The sequence below is a fragment of the Silurus aristotelis genome (genome assembly GCF_946808225.1).
Source record: "Silurus aristotelis genome assembly, chromosome: 20".
Classification (NCBI taxonomy): domain Eukaryota; kingdom Metazoa; phylum Chordata; class Actinopteri; order Siluriformes; family Siluridae; genus Silurus; species Silurus aristotelis.
Window position 1 is genome coordinate 16850847 of NC_139593.1, and position 17096 is coordinate 16867942.

Below are 17096 nucleotides of genomic sequence, written 5' to 3' on the forward strand. Positions count from 1 at the left end.
CACAAATAATTAAAAAGTAAGATCATATAATAAAATGTATGTCTAACAATAAAAAAAGAAAATACAATGGAAATCATGACCTGTAGGTAAACATTTATTTAATATTTTACTGCTTCATAGTTATGTGGAGCACCACAACATTCTGTTCATTATTTATCTTTTACACTGTAAAAAATGTTTCTTCCATTGACTAATCTATCTGCATTTGTTTTAGTGGGGAAATAATAGCTGTTTTGGTCAAAACTAGATTTTGTTTTCACTGTCTCAAATTCAGCAACATTAATATTCAATATGTTTACTGCACATTTACACATTCACTATCACTGCATTATACTTCTAGAGCATTTGCATAAACAAAAGAATTTCACAGAACCCAGAAACATTCAGAATAAAAGCTAATTACTAGAAGATACAAATATAATTGTATAAAATAGTCTAATTAATCTTTTTTGTTCTAAAAACAAAAATACCGCCAACACTTGACAACAAATCATATACTGTATCTCACAAAAGTCAGAACCCCTCACATTTCAGCAACTATTTTAGTAGATCTTCTCTTGAGACAATACTATAGAAATGAAACTTGGATATATTTTAGAGTAGTCAATGTACAGCTTGAATAGAAGTACATATTTACTGAAAATGACTCAATGTACAGCCATTATTGTCAAAACAGTACCAAGAGAAGTGTGTCTTGCCTACAGTCAAGCATGGTGGTGGTAGCATCATAGTCTGGGGCTGCATGAGTGCTGCTGGTACTGGGGAGCTGCGGTATGTCTCCAGACCTGAACCCTATTGAGCACCTTTGGGGATCCTCAAGCAGAAGGTGGATAAGTGACGTGTCTAACATCCAGCAGCTCCATGATGGAAGAGGATCCCAGCAACAAGGAGGACAGTAAATCTGTACTGCTATACAAACTGCACATTGACTACTTTAAAGTATATCAAAGTTTCAATTCTATAGTATTGTCCCTTGAGAAGATATATTAAAATGGTTGCTGAAATGTGAAGAGTGTACTTACTTTTGTGAGATACTGTTTGTACAGTATGTGCCTCTCGAACATGTTCATTGGTGCAAGAGGTTGCACAGGTTATTTCTTGTTAGTACTCAGTTAAGTCCACTGGAACTAAATTCTGTGAACAGAGGAATGAAGCAAAATCTAACTATTACATTTTTAATTAAGATGATGTTACTTTTTTTTTGCAGAAATTCACAATAAATATAAAATAAATCCCATTGTTATAATTTCTGCTTTGGTATCTTCACTAGTTCCACTGTCACTTATGAACAGAGGCCACATGTGGAAAAGAAAGTAAAGCCTCTGTTGCAGACTTCTGTCTATGAAGCATACTTCATAGTTACATGTTACTACTTTGCTGAACAGTCAGACAAGCATCTGCTTCAGATAGGTTGTACATGTCAATCGGTCTGTGAGTCGAGGAGCTTCTGGCGAGTGTGAGGAGTATGTGTGGTTTTTCTGCAGCAGCACAGAGAACAGAGAAGGCCCAGAATGACTGAAAAGATACCCACAGTGAGGGATGTACCTGTCCCATAAAGCAAAGGTAATTTCATTGAATCCCACACTAAAAAAAATAAGAATAAAAAAAATTGTTATTGTAAATCGAACATTCAATGATTAATTCTAGCAACAAATAAGGTAAGATCTTGTAGACAGACTTTAATTGAACAAAAATATTTATGTGCTAGTTCACAGATAATACCTGGAAGAAACCACACAAATACTTGTAATAAAATAAAACTCACACGCAAATTTCACACTAACAAAGACCCTGCTGGATACGATCTCTGGTTCTTTTTTCCAATCCTCTGTTGTGGTTGAGCGTATCCATGGTGTGGCAGTGCAGTAATACTCGCCAGCATCACTGTCTTGTGTGCCATGAATAGTGAGGGTAAATGTTTGGGTTTTGAGACGCTCCAGACTGCAGTCACTAGTGTCATTACGAGGGCTTTTTCTCACCACACCCCAGCGATCTATACTGGCCAGTTGAACAAAGTTTCTTGATCCCCATAAATGACACTGATACCATCGTATTTCATATGCAACATTGTCTAGATGAAGAGAAATGCATGAGATTATTATGATTATGCTTACTATGAGAACTACAGAATTACATGTTTATATTAAGACAAAGTATTAGTGATTGTCATGCATGGGCACATGCTCCTGTCATACCACTGCTAGATTACTACAGTATATATCTCTCCACTCTAAAAGAAGATAGAAAACTTACTATAGATTTATATTCAATACTAGCAAAACTGACCCCCACAGAGACATGCAATCAATATGTAGCAGCCTTAGTGTCATAAGCCTTTGGACAGAAAAATAAAAAATACCAGGTAAAAAAAACCACACTATTTATTTAAAGCCAGACGATTTGACATCTGACCCTGTAAACAACAACATAACTAAATCAGATTAGAACGCTCACTCATTTCCTCATCAAAAACATCAAACTGTGTATTAGAGCTTTTACTTGCGTTTCTTTAAACAAATAACTAAAAGCAATCAGACTAAACACATCTATTTGTTCCTTAGCACTAGCTATGTACCAAAATATTTTAATCTAGCAGTTATCAATTCCCCAATTAAAAAACCTGCCCTTGACCCCTGTCTGCCAGCCAACTATTATATCCTAGATCCTATTTACTAGATCCTAGAAAAGAAATGCACAATGGTTTTGACACAGCAGTTGTGCTCATACCTACAAAGAAATAACATTAATTAAATGTTTTTAGTCAGAAATTAGGCCTCATCATAGCACAAAGACAGCACTGGTTAAAGTGGTATATGTCCTGTTACTGGCTGCACTGATCAGAGTTATGTCTCCTTGCCTGTGTTGCTTCACACGGGTGACACCATTGATTCATACTTTTATCACTGATATAAAGAAAGGAAACAACCTTCTCCTGGCTCACGTCAATTTTGACTGATCGTTATTAGTTTGTAAATGTAAATGTTGACTTTTCTACATTTACTAAGGTACGTTTGATGTCCTGCAAGATTCTGTTTTAGGTCCACTGCTCTTTTCTTTATGTATACCTCTGGGTAAAATTATTCATAAACATAGAAAGGTTATTTACTGTTATGCCGGTGACACACAGTTGTATGAGTCAGTAAAGCCCGATAAGAGACACCTGTTTATTAACCATGAGGTATATGCAAAGGACATTAGACAGTGAATGCTGATTTGTGATAATATTATTGTTGCTTTGCTGGAAGCACAGGCAATTTAAGCAACATGCAAGCTTTCTGATTACAGTACATAGTATCCCTGGATGTTATCTCTTTCATCCTGTTCAGCAGTTAAAGAACTTTGTGTGGAAACATCCTAAGCATGTTTTCAAAGTGCAGAGGTGGTCAGAATCAAAGTGGGTGGTCCAACAGCTTCCTGTTGCCAACCTGCTGGAGTACCTGGAACTAGAGCGAGGTGTTTTGCAGCAGTTTTGCTGCACACTTGAGCAACACCATTAGTGCTTCCACTTGCTGATGTTCTGCAAGCTCAGCAGCTTCAAGATGCCAGCGGTAGCTGCTTAATGGTGCTGGAGCAGTTTGTCACCTGACTACCAGAGAGGACAGCAGAGTAAGACCAAAAGAGGCAGTCCACCTGGCTAAGTACCAGCTGTCTGAGTAACATTCATTGACTGATCTCACTAAAATTGGGGCACTTTTTTAAGTTCACTGGAAGAGGTTGTACGAGGAGGCTTTCTCTTAGGTAAAGATATTTTTGTTTTGTGGGGCCTGCTAGTGTACTCTCCTGACTTTTCTCTTTTTTCCTCTGTAACACAAAAACATTCCCACACAGCAAAACATGTGAACCAGAATGTAATTTTTTTAAATGCATTTTCAAAAGGGTGCTTATAAGCTTAGTGTGAATAAGCACAGCCCAGAGTTCTGCTACAAGTTTCCAGAGTCTTTTACTGCACCTTCACATACTGGTGTCTACAGTTTGCTTGGACTTTTAAAAATTTACAAGCTTCACAAGCAGTGGTATTTCAGTGAACTTTCTCGAAAAGCAACACCATAAATGCAAATGCTGTAGTAGAGACCATAGTGCTGCAATTTCAAAATTTTTCATACAATTTGGATGAAAAATCTTTTCGGGGGGAAGAGAGGCTACCTTTTATTCATTATTTATTAATAAATAATGTGGCAAACAATTAAAATAACAATTTATAAAAAAAGAAATTCTCTTTTTACAACAAAAAGAAAAATGTAATAAAAACTGTGGTTATGTGTTCTGTAACACCAGACTGCATCTTCTTCTTCTTTCGGCTTCTCCCATTAGGGGGCGCCACAGCTGATCATCCGTCTCCATACCCCCCCTGTCCTCTACATCTGCCTCTTTCAAACCAACTACCTTCATGTCTTCCCTCACCACATCCATAAACCTCCTCCTTGACCTTCCTCTTTTCCTCCTTCCTGGTGGCTCCATCCTCAGCATTCTCCTACTGATATACCCCGTGTCCCTCCTCATGTCCAAACCATCTCATTATATCCTTCCTCACCCTGTTTCCAAAACTAATTTCTAATCCTGTCCATCCTCGTCACTCCCAACAAAAACCTTAACATCTTCAGTTCTGCTACCTCCAGCTCCACCTCCTGTCTTTTACTCAATGCCACTGTCTCTAATCCACACAACATCGCAGGTCTCACCACAGTCCTATAAAGTTTCCCTTTCACTCTCGCCGATACTCTTCAATCACAAATCACTCCTGTCACTCTTCTCCACCCACTCCATCCTGCCTGCACTCTTTTCTTTACTTCTTTAACACACTCTCCATTACTTTGCACTATTGACCCCAGGTACCTGAACGCCTCCACCTTCTCCACCTCTTCTCCCTGCAACCGCACAACTCCACTGCCCTCCCTCTCATTCACACACATGTACTCTGTCTTACTCCTACTGACTTTCATTCCCCTTCTCTCCAGCACGTACCTCCACCTCTCCAGGCTCTTCTCAACCTGCTCCCTACTCTCACCACAAATAACAATATCATCCGCAAACATCATAGTCCACGGAGACTCCTGTCTGACCTCGTCTGTCAACCTGTCCATCACCACTGCAAACAGGAAAGGGTACAGAGCCGATCCTTGATGCAGTCCAACCTCCACCTTGAACCAGTCTGTTGTTCCTACTGCACACTTCACCACTGTCACACTGTCCTCATACATGTCCTGCACCACTCTCACATACTTCTCTGACACACCTGACTTCCTCATACAATACCACAACTCCTCTCTCCACCCTGTCATACGCTTTCTCTAAATCCACAAACACACAATGCAACTCATTCTGACCTTCTCTTTACTTCTCCATCAACATTCTCAAATCAAATAATATGTCTATGGTGCTCTTCCCGCGGCATGAAACCATACTGTTGCTCACAGATGATCACCTCTTCTCTTAGCCTGGCTTCCACTACTCTTTCCCATAAGAGAACACCATGATGTTTTCCATAACATCATGGTGTGACTGATCAACTTTATTCCCCTGTAGTTACTGCAGGTAGTTATCTGCCTTATGCCTAAATATCGGTACCAGCAGACTCCTTCTCCATTCCTCAGGCATCTTCTCACCTTTCAGAATCTTGGTAAACAATCTGGTTAAAAACTCCACTGCCATCTCTCCTAAACATCTCCATGCTTCTACCGGTATGTCATCTGGTCCAACCAACTTTCCACTCTTCATCCTCTTAATCGCTGCTCTCACTTCCTCCTTACTAATCCTATTCACTTCCTGCTTCACCATCTCCACACCATCCAACCTTCTCTCTCTCTGATTTTTCTTATTCATCAGCTGCTCAAAATACTCCATCTTCTCAACACACTCTCCTAGGGGCCAAGCTGTGAATGATGTGCTGCAAGTTAGAGAAATAAAGGATGGAGATGGAAATGTGTTGACTAGTGAGTCAACACATTTCCATCTCCATCCTTTATTGCTCTAACTTGCAGCACATCCTTCACAGCTTGGCCCCTCTGCTTTGCCATTTGCTACAAATCCTTTTCTTAACACCAGACTGCAATACTAAAATGTATTACACTGTGAGAAAGCAATTTGTGTAAAATTTTTTTATACATTTTTACACTGAAACAAATATGCATACCTGTGTTGGGAGTTCCTGATTTACTGATAATGCAATCAATTTTAACTGTTTCCCATGGGTAAACACTGGTGGTGTCTGAAGATATTAAAAGATCAAATGAAGACCCTGAAAAAAATAAGGAATAAAAAACAAAGATAAATAGCAAGCATCTTTAATATTTACTTCTAGTTTAACATCAAGCTATAGCCTTAACCTATAACTTTTATTTTATATTGAAACGAGGTATTGATACCCCCCTTGCAAATATTTCCTCATTGAATAAATCACAAATTTCTCAGTTACACGTCACTCAGAGAGGAAAGTAGAAGAATATGACGTTTATCAAACTAGATTTTCAAATCCTTTCCACTGAACCCAACTTTTTTCTAAATTTATAGTCTTTCCAGAATAGCTTTGTCGTAACTCAGATTAGAATATTTTTCTTGAAAACTCTTTTATCCCATTTTTCTCAGTATCCACTAATATTACAGTCTGTCATTTTAATATAGTCTGTAACTATTTGAGGTAAACAAGTAACACTATTTAATTTCATACATTCAGAAAGGAATCCTAATTTAAAGACATTTTTTTAAATATTTATAAGTTAATGATTTATTTATAAACCCTTACTTGAGTGCTCAAAGTTAAGCTGAACTTTATTTGACTGTCCTTTTGCCATCTCTACCCAATTGTTTCCATCTGGCTTAGTCCATGCTGCCACTTCACAAGAGTAGAATCCTCTATCCATCATCTGCACATCCTGGATTCGGAATAAGAACTCTGTGTTGCCAGTCTTCACTAGACTCAGGCTATCCTGCCGACTAGACTCATGCCAGTCTTCTAACTTGAGAACCATGTCAGGGCTAAGTGATGCAAGTGTGCGACTGGGTCCACCTACACCATCCTGGAACAGTATTTGGACAGAGAGGGCCAAACCCTCCCAGAGGCTTTTAAGTTTAGCCAAACAGTTCATTTCAAAAGTGGAGCCAATGACATTAGCTTTTCGTTTGTGGCGGGCGATCACACTGATGCCAGGGCCTGGAAGAAGAAGTGGGAGAGGCTGTAAGAAGAAAGGCGACTTACATAGTTGAGGGGTTGTATCATTATTCATTTTAGGCATATTAAGCAGTTTAATTTCTCTATAAACATACATTTGAAGATGTATAGACTGTATTGCAATCATCAACAAATTATCAAAAACTGCATCAATAAACCTTTTAATGAAATTATAGTTTCAGTAAAAGTGGCAACACAGTGGCAACAGAATTAAAAAGGAGAACATCCCAGTTATTTGTTACTTCGGAAAAAGCTGGTGGCCATAGATTTTGGTGGTTCAGCATAAAATCAAACAAAATTAAGCTGAGAATTAAGTTATTTTCCCACGCTTTAAACCCTGTGGCTTTAACAACAAAGAGGCTAATTTATGGATTTTTCCTGGGGTTTTTTCCGGTTTCCTAAATTCAAGCCAAAAAACTGAGCCTCATGACATTAGACTAATGAAATTGCCGAACGGGTTCAGGTGAACCAATGAAACTCTTTATATTAATCGCGCTCCCACTGAATCTGGCCGCACCACATCATATATATGGATGAGGTTCCTCTGACGTTTGACCTGCCGCTCAATCGGACTGTCTACAGGAAATGTGAATCATTCGTCACGCTGAAAACAACCGGGGCATGAAAAAACACACTTCACCTGTGTTCTGAGCTGCACGGCTTCGGGAGAAAAGCTTCACCGATGGTGATTTTTAAACGCACAACGATGCCAAAAGAAAAACTCCCGAGATAAATTGTTGTGAAAGGAAGGAGGAAGACAGTGAACAATGACTTTCTTGGTAGGCTACTGTTTAGATACAAGTCTTTCATTAAAGCCTGTGTAAAGCTCATTAGATTCAATGTAGACATTATAGACTTATAGAGCGGTGCGGCTTATATATGTTCAAAATAAAAATCTTTGTCAAATTCAGTGCGTGCGGCTTATATTTGGGTGCGCTTAATAGTCCAGAAATTACGGTATGCTTTTTGGGTAAAATCTTGTGAATTTTATATTCAACCTCAGAATAAGAAGTTAAGAGCATGTACAATACTAATCCTTCATACAGACTAGCAGCTGTTTGTGACTGGTTTTAGATGTATTTTCAAATGTCTTCAAATTAGTTTGATAGAGCAAATGTGACAACCCTGTCCTTAATTGCCTAAATAACTATACAACTAGAAGTGAATTGAAAATATATAGAAATGTCGACTTTGGAATTGGGTTGGGACATTATTTAAAAAAAAAAAAGTAATTTGTTTTACTTTTGATGGAAAGGGCCACTGCCCAGCTACATAATTCAAGAGCTACCACCGTGGAATTTCTAGCAACTGATTTTCTTGTGTGCATGTATAATGATTATTTTAGGTTGTTTTCCCTTATTCTGTTTTGTTGTACTGGTAGTGTAATTAAAACACTCAAAGAATATTATCAGTGTGTGTATTCAGGTCTATACGGAGACCTGTACTGTAGCCTGGGATTCTAGTTTTGCTTAGGCAGTGGCATGGTGTCTCTTTTACTACAGTAAAATGAGTTAGTATTCATATACACTGGTAGCCATATCATTAAAACCACTAAAGTAAAAAAATATATATTATCTGGTTATATTTGCACCTACTAATATAAGGCGGGAAAGCAAACAGTCAGTTTCGTAATGTGCTGGAAGTTGGACAAATTGGCAAACATAAGGATCTAAATGAAAGGACAATATTTTGATGGCGAGACGATTGGGTCAGAGCATCTCCAAAACAGCAGGTCTTGTGGTGTGTTCCTGGTATGCTGTGGATAATTCATACCAATATGGTCCAAGGAAAGACAACCAATGAACTAGCAACAGGGTCATGGGTGCCCGAAGCACACCTGAGGCTTGTGGGGCTCTTTCTAGATCAATCTTACAGAAGAGCTACTGTTTATTTGTCCATTAATGGAATGCTATCAGAACATAAAGGTCTTTACAGCATGCTGCATATAGAGCATAGCCACAGACTGGTCAGATTGCCAATGTTAATACCTGGCCAAAAACAAAAGCACCTTCAATTGGCACATGAGCATCAGAACTGGAACAACGATCAATGAAAGATGCTGACTTGTTCTAATGTTTTTAATGCCTATATGTTACTTCCCTGGGAAAGAGATGACTCCAGAATGCACTTTGGCAAGAAGGCAAGCAAAAATAGTGTGATTCTCTGTGCACAATTCTGTTGGGAAACATTGGGTCCTGGAATTCATGTAATGTTTCCTTGTCATGTCCACCCCTACTGGCAGTGGCCTCTTTCAACATGATAATGTATTTTGCCACACTCCAAAATTTGTTCTGGAATGGTTTGAGGAAGGACTTGACCTCTAAATTCAACAGATCTTCAAGATCATTAAAAATGTGTAGGATATTCCAGATAAAAGTGCATTTCATTGAGGATCCACCTTGCAACATTCACAATTTTTTTAGAGTTTACTGGTTTTAATGTTATGGCTGTACAGTACAATATGATTAGTACAGACCTTTGTATGAAGATAATTTTTATTAATATCATCAAAAAGATATCACCTTAAGGAGAATCTCAGAAGCACTGACGAACAACATATGAAGTTAAACAACTTAAAAAGCAGGATAATTAAAATTAGGATAAAAGTAAAATGAATCAAAATTCCCTCACCCTTGGAGTCCAAGCTGACTTTTAGTGCAGGAGCTCGATATTCTGATGTATATTTCCAGATGCCATGGCGATTGAGTGTCCATGTTGTGACACTACAAACATATTCACCTGCATCTGCATTCGTGGTGCGGAGCAGGCGAAGCCTGAAAGTAGCTGGTTCAATTCGAGTCACTAGAATGAGACCTGAAGCAATGCGATCCTTGTATTTATCACTGGAAATGATGGCTCCATTTTCATTCATTGAGGCAATAACACCAGTGACAATTTCACTAGCATTGGATGAGGCAGATGAATAGAACCATGAGACACTCAGTCGTTTTCCCCAAACCTGTGAAATGTTGGACACTTGACACACAAGTTCTGTGGGCTCTCCTAAGTAATGGGCTATTACTGGAGAATTAAGAGTCACGGTAAATGCTGGGTCTGAAAAAAATAAGAAAGAAATATATCAGTGCTTCAAAAAAAAAAAAAAGGTTGGCATACAAAACAACATTTTACATTTTGACATAAAAAAATGCATGATAGTGAAGTGAAGTAAACTCAAGTTTATTTCTATCGCGCTTTTCACAACAGACATTGATTTAAAGCAGCTTTACAGAAATCAACAGTCAAGGTGAATGGTGTGCATTTATCCCTGATGAGCAGCCATGGTGACTGTGGCAAAGAAAAACTCCCTTAGATGTAATGAGGAAGAAACCTTGAGATTAACCAGACTCAAAAGGGGCACCCATCCTCATTTGGGTGACATCAAGAGTTTGATCATAAATCTTTCAATACAGAACACTGGAGAGTGAGAATAGATAGAATGATTGAGTTTATAGCCTTCAAGAATTTGTACAGAATTCGTTTACTAAAGTTTACTTGCAGGTTGGTAAAAATGTAACAGGTAAAAATCTAAAACAATATATTATATGAAACAAAGCAACAACAAAAAAGTATAATAACTAGAGATTAAAGAAAATGTTTATCTTTTATTTCAATTATTGAGTGAAATAAAACCTGTATGAAAAACTCACGTTATATGTGTTATATTTAGAGGTCATTTTTTGGCTTAAAAACTATTATACATAGTAGCTTTAAGTGTCTAAGCATTTACGTTTATAAGAGCAGGGGTCTGGGTATGATAAACCAGATTAATTGATAAAGACAGATTCATTGTCTTTAAAAAAAACATCTGTCAAATCCTGCATTTGTACATTTACATAATTACAGTACAAACTATGTAAATGTACAAACACAGGATTGGACAGATGTTTTTTTAAAGACAATTAATCTGTTTAGCTAAAAGGGTTTAAAATCTTCAGAATGGAAAGGACTGCTTTGTGCAATCTGAAGAAGAAATAGCTATAGATTTTCCAGATCAATGCACATTTATAAATACTGTAAATACCAACAGTATATATGCATATATTCAGTGTGTGCGTGTGTGTGTGTGTGTGTGTGTGTGTGTGTGTGTGTGTTTGTATGTGTGTGTATAGGTTTGTGTTACAATTTTTTCTCAGCTGCTTTGGAGCATTTCTTGAATCATCCTTAATATTTGCTAACCAGTGAGTGCATTTCTCAAAACAATTCGTACAAACAGCACAAAACATTGGATTTCTTGCAATAGCCTTTACTTTTCTTAAAATCCTCAGTTCATCTCTTAAAAGTAAGTATTTGTGTCAATAAACATCTCATTCCCATCAGAATTAAAAGTTTGCGTACCCTTTGGGCACAGTTTCAGGATTTCTTGATATAAACTACAGTCTGGATCACAGTGACTGAAAATGCACAAAATTTGACTTCCTTCTGTACCGCATGTATGGATTTCAGCACCACAAATGTATTTATTTGATTGCATATTTGATTTATATTGATTGCAAGAGATTCACACTTTTACTATACTGTACATGTGTTCGTTTGTTTCTTAGTTGTTCATCTATTTTCAGAATTTATAATTTTATGTTTTGCTCTGTCTGTATTTACTCTCCAATTGAAGATTCACGAGATTCACCTTTGACCTGTTTTAGAGAACTAGTTGATAATTGGTTAATCTGATGTCGTTCACTCGCCTTCATTATTGAAATTCGAGATTCAGCTGCATAATTAATCACTTCATATTAATAGACATTTTAAATGACAGATAATGAAAACTGCTTTAACCATTTTGCATTCAATGACTTATACAACTTTACTGTGTGGTAGCTCAGTGGTTAAGGCTCTGCATTATTAACTGGAAGGTCGGGGGTTCAAGCCCCTGTATCACCAAGCTGCCACGCCCGGTCCCTTGACTAAGGCCCTTAACCCTTTGTACTCCAGGACTATATCATGGCTGATTCTGTGCTCTGACTTTAGCTTTCTAACATTGCTCGGATAAGGGAAGAAATTATTACCGACCAGGAGTTTAATATAATGTGTTTGACAGAATCGTGGATTAAACCGAATGAATATGTACCATTAAATGAAGCGAGTCCTCCTGGGTATAGTTACATACACCAGCCCTGTCTAAATGGCAGAGCAGGCGGAGTCACAGCTATTTATAATAATAAGCTAAGCGTCACACAAAAGACTAAACACAAATGTAAAACATTTAAAGTTCTTTACACCAACATAAAATATTTAGTGTCCAAAAGCAGGTCCAGTCAGTCAATTCCATTAATTATTATTATTTATAGATCCACAGGGCTTATAATAATTTCACAGTCTGAAGCTTTTTCAGACCATTACCTCATCACTTTTAAAAACTGCCTCAGTCAATGCATTAGTACCTCACCACGTTACCATGTTAAGCGTACATTCACGTCAGCTACAGCAGCAAGTTTTATCAATAATCTTCCGAAAATGCCGATATTAATTAGATCTCCGTCTGACCCTGCAGAGCTTGACTGGGCCACTGAATACCTAGAATCAACGTTCCATTACACTGTAGATTATGTAGCTCCACTTAAGACCAAAATGATCAGGGAAAAAATTAGCACAGTGGTATAATGATCATGCACCTTAAAACAGACCACTCGGAAATTATACCGTAAATGGCGTCAAACAAAATTGACAGTATTTCAAATAGCCTAGAAGAAGAGCCTCCTGAGTTATAGAAAATAACAAGCATAATCCTAGATTTTTATTCAACATGGTAACAAAATCTCTGGATGGTGTTTCTATCTCAGTGTGTACAGCAGTAAAAAACATTGGTGTGATTATTGACCCTAGTCTTTCCTTTGAGGCTCACATGAATAATATTACCAGGATTGCCTTTTTTCACCTTAGAAATATTGCTAAAATTAGAAAAACGTCATTACAGGATTCAGAAAACTAGTCCATGCTATTATTACATCTAGATTAGACTACTGTAATGCTTTACTGTCTGGGTGTGCGAGTAAGTGCATAAATTCAGTTAGTTCAGAATGCAGCAGCAAGAGTGCAGAATGCAGAGTCCTCACTAGATCTAGAAAATATGACCACATCACCCCTGTTTTAATCAGTCTACACTGGCTCCCAATCAAATCTCGCATTGATTATAAAATACTACTACTGACGTATAAAGCACTTAACGGTCTCGCACAGCAGTATCTGAGTGAACTTCTGTACCAGTATGATCCTCCACGCCTACTTAGATCAAAAGGTCCAGGCTATCTGTTGGTTCCTCAAATAATAAAGACTACAGCAGGGGGCAGATCTTTCTCTTATAAAGCCCCGCAGTTATGAAACAGCCTTCCAACCAGTGTTCGGGACTCAGACACAGTCTCAGTGTTCCAGTCGAGGTTGAAAACATATTTATTTAGTCAAGCCTTTTATCAGATCTGGAGGAGCAGATCTGGAGGGAACATGGATATAAAGTGTTTGGTGAACTGGGATATTTGTATGCTGTCGTCCCCTCACTCTCACACGTTCACTCAGGTTTGTTGACGGTGGTGTGGTGGGTCGTCTCTTATCCCAGAGATCCCTCATGTTGGTGTTACCTTCTGCACAGTGATATTAACTTTAATACAACAATAAAGACACATAATAATCCATATCCTTCTCTTCCTGTCACCCCTCTTCTCTCTCTCTCTCTCTCTCTCTCTCTCTCTTTGTCGAGTTAAACATGCTCCTGAGGTTCCAGTGACCATTGTTCCTGCCCCTCTCCCCTCCGTGGATCTTCCCACTTTGTCCAGGCCTGCCTCTGGATAGTGTTATCTTCGACTGGAAGCCACTCTGTGCAGCTTGGGATGGTTTCTCATCAACGCCTTGGGTGGTTCCATGAAATTCCGGAGTAAGAACGGGCGCTTTGAGGATGGATTGGACTGTAGTTAATGTCAACAGTCTGCTACATTGACTCAGGACTACTTTTCGCTTCTGATCATCATCACTGTACCCCGCAACATCGTATCTGCTATAAATGGACATTCGGTGAAACCCAGATGAGGATGGGTTCCCTCTTGAGTCTGGTTCCTCTCAAGGTTTCTTCCTCATGCTATCTCTGGGAGTTTTTCCATGCCACAGTCGCCACCGGCTCACTCATCAGGGACAAACTTACTTATAAAGAACATATTCACTTTTTATCACCACATTATCTGTGTAAAGCTGCTTTGAGACAATGTTCATTGTTAAAAGCGCTATACAAATGAAAATTAATTGAATTAAATTGACATTAACTTTCATACAACAATAAAGACACATAATAATCCATATCCTTCTCTTCCTGTCACCCCTCTTCTCTCTCTCTCTCTCTCTCTCTCTCTCTCTCTCTCAGTCGAGTTAAACATGCTCCTGAGGTTCCAGTGACCACTGTTACTTCCCCTCTTCCCTCCGCGGATCTTCCCACTTCGTCCTTATGCGATCTCGGGGAGTTTTTCCTTGCCGCTGCTTTAAGAAAATGTTCATTGTTAAAAGCGCTATACAAATACAGTGGTACCTTGACCTACGAGTGAATTAATGTACGAGTTTTCCGAGGTACGAGCGGTCACTCTGTCGATTTTTTGCTTTGTTATGCGAGCAAAAAATTGAGGTACAAGCTCGAGATGCCGCTGCTAGATGGCGAAGCCAGAAAGCGAAGACTGTGACAAAAATTTTGATAAGCAAAGAAGAAAAAGTAAAAAATTTTACTTTTTAACAAAAAGTTTAAGGATACGTAGTGTGCAGTAGTAATAGCAAAAAACGAGTTTTCCCTCCTCCTATCGCCTCTACCCCCCCCAGCTCAGGTCGTCTCATCTCCAAGGTAAATACACTGAATAAAACATTATTATATCTTTACATACTCTTTCTATTATGTTTTTATACACGATTTGTCATTTAGAAATGTAGTTTCCTAATTTAATAACATGAAACATAAAAACGGGGTGGCATTTTGAGGGTTGGAACGGATTAATGTCATTTTAAGTATTTTCAATGGGGAAAATTGATTTGATGTGCGAGCAAATTGAGATACGAGCTCGTCCACGGAACGAATTAAACTCATAGGTCAAGGTACCACTGTAAAAATGAATTGAATTGAATATGACAAATAAAAAGCACATTTATCCCCATGAAGAGAGTTTTATTTCAGTGATTTTTTTTTCATGGAAATGCAGAAATCCTAACTGTTGAAAGTGTTTTTTTTGCATTGCCATTCCTCTCTATAGCTTCCTTTCTATATAGACACAATAACTGAAGAGCAATGATCTTAGATAGAATGGTTTGGAATGTTTTGCTGTGTTTCAGCATTTGATTAATCATATGTAACGACGATTTGATCACAGCTTTAGTCCTTGTTACGAATTTGTGTCACAAATCTAATCAGTTAATAGACAACCTGAAAACACACTGCATCCACCAGCTATTGGGGAGGCAAAAAAGAGATGAATGAAATAAAAAGAGTGACCTATGGAGCACATAAAACATTGTTAGAAAGACAAATAGAACAGACAAGGTAAATGTTCCTCAGTTGAGTGTAGCTAGTTGCTGGGAATAAGAATGTAGTACTCTGGGAATGAAATAAGGAGGATGTCATTCAAACTGAATTACACTCCCCAAACTGCCTATTCTCTCTTATCTTTTTCCTTTCTCTCTCTCTCTCTTTTAGACTTTCTCTGTAAAGTGTTTTTTCCTGGCTGTATGACATATTTCAATATAAAATTTATAATTTGAAAAAAGGACAACATTAACAAATTAAGCACTGTATGTAGGCAAGGTTTAGTTAAAAAATAAATCTGTGAAAAGACTAACTAAGGCACTATTGCTGGTACAACTGCCTGTTCTATTAGCATCTTATACAAATGGAATTATAAGACTCTTGTAGCACTATTAATATTAAAACACGTGAAAATAAGTGGTATTTTTAAGTAGGCTGTACAGACACCTCAAACATACATATTATGGTTCAAAACTAAATATACATTCCCTGGGTATACAAGCTCCTGTTCCATAATGCAAAATGTATTTAGAACAAGTAGTGCTCTATAAAAAGAATTAGGATTCAATGTCATTTCCAGTTGTTTCCCCAAACTGCCCGAATGTCCATTTGGACTCAATCCTCCCCCCTATGCATGACCATACCTAAGCAATTCTATGTATGTATGAAACATGTATTTTAGTTTTGAGTAAAATCCATATAACCAATCATGAATTACAACTGTTTATGTAAACAAAATTATTTTCCTTTTATTAACCGATGTGATGTTTACACAAGTGCTCATGTTTTTTATTATTATTGAGTTTCACGTTTTTTAACACATATATATCTATATCCCCAAACAATGCAATGACCACCAGTATCCTGTGCCATTTGCATCTTAAATTGTGTCTAATTACCTGTAGGCTTTTATGTAGTATGTCATGTAATGCGAAGACAATTACAACAAATTTTAATCTAATCACAGGTGTAAAAAGAAACAGGTGTGGTCAGTGTTACCCTGTGTACAGTAATCTGAAATTGTAGGAATATGCATAGAGTGGGAAAGAAGGCAAAGCAACGCTATATGACTGTAAAAACCTATACTAGGGATGGTGAATGCCGACACTTCAACGGATAAGCAGAACACTTTCCATTGTCACTCCAAGGCTGCTGCTAAAAGCACTGAAGACACATGTGAACTACTATAACAGTGTTAATGGCAACATGCCTGAGGAGAATGTCAGAGCAGGAAACACTTTCATTTTGAAACATGACATAATGAAAGCTTCCAGGAGAATGAACACCAGAAAAGCAGCAGGACCAGATGGCATCTCAAGTTACAGGCCCTGTTGATCAGCCAGCATTGGTGCATAGAGAAATGCAACTTCTCCCTAGAAGAACCTCCCTGTCAGAAAATTCACACAGGCTTCAAACAGTCTATTAAAGATTATTTTCCAAAGAAATCCAAAA

At 37.9% G+C, this 17096-nt stretch overlaps 1 protein-coding gene and 1 long non-coding RNA gene across 4 annotated transcripts in view; both read right to left on the reverse strand.

Moving 5' to 3' along the window:
* Positions 1-67: 67 nt before the first annotated feature.
* The window catches only part of ptgfrnb (prostaglandin F2 receptor inhibitor b), a 37065-nt gene continuing 20036 nt past the window's right edge, over positions 68-17096 (reverse strand). The window contains exons 5-9 of one of the 3 annotated variants that reach the window (XM_083522305.1): positions 9797-10219; positions 6740-7147; positions 6131-6235; positions 1766-1993; positions 68-1584 (exon numbers count right to left, since the gene is read on the reverse strand). In XM_083522305.1, the coding sequence (XP_083378431.1) occupies positions 1421-1584; positions 1766-1993; positions 6131-6235; positions 6740-7147; positions 9797-10219 (1328 nt within the window). In that variant the 3' untranslated portion in view covers positions 68-1420. Of the gene's footprint in view, positions 1585-1765; positions 2072-5933; positions 6052-6130; positions 6236-6739; positions 7148-9796; positions 10220-17096 lie in introns of those variants that run through there. The other 2 variants (XM_083522304.1, XM_083522306.1) reach the window with 2 other exon arrangements.
* LOC310715816 lies at positions 3199-5858 on the reverse strand. Its single transcript, XR_014530391.1, has 2 exons — positions 5133-5858; positions 3199-5073 (listed from the first exon to the last, which is right to left on the reverse strand). It is a non-coding gene; the product is annotated as an uncharacterized lncRNA (long non-coding RNA).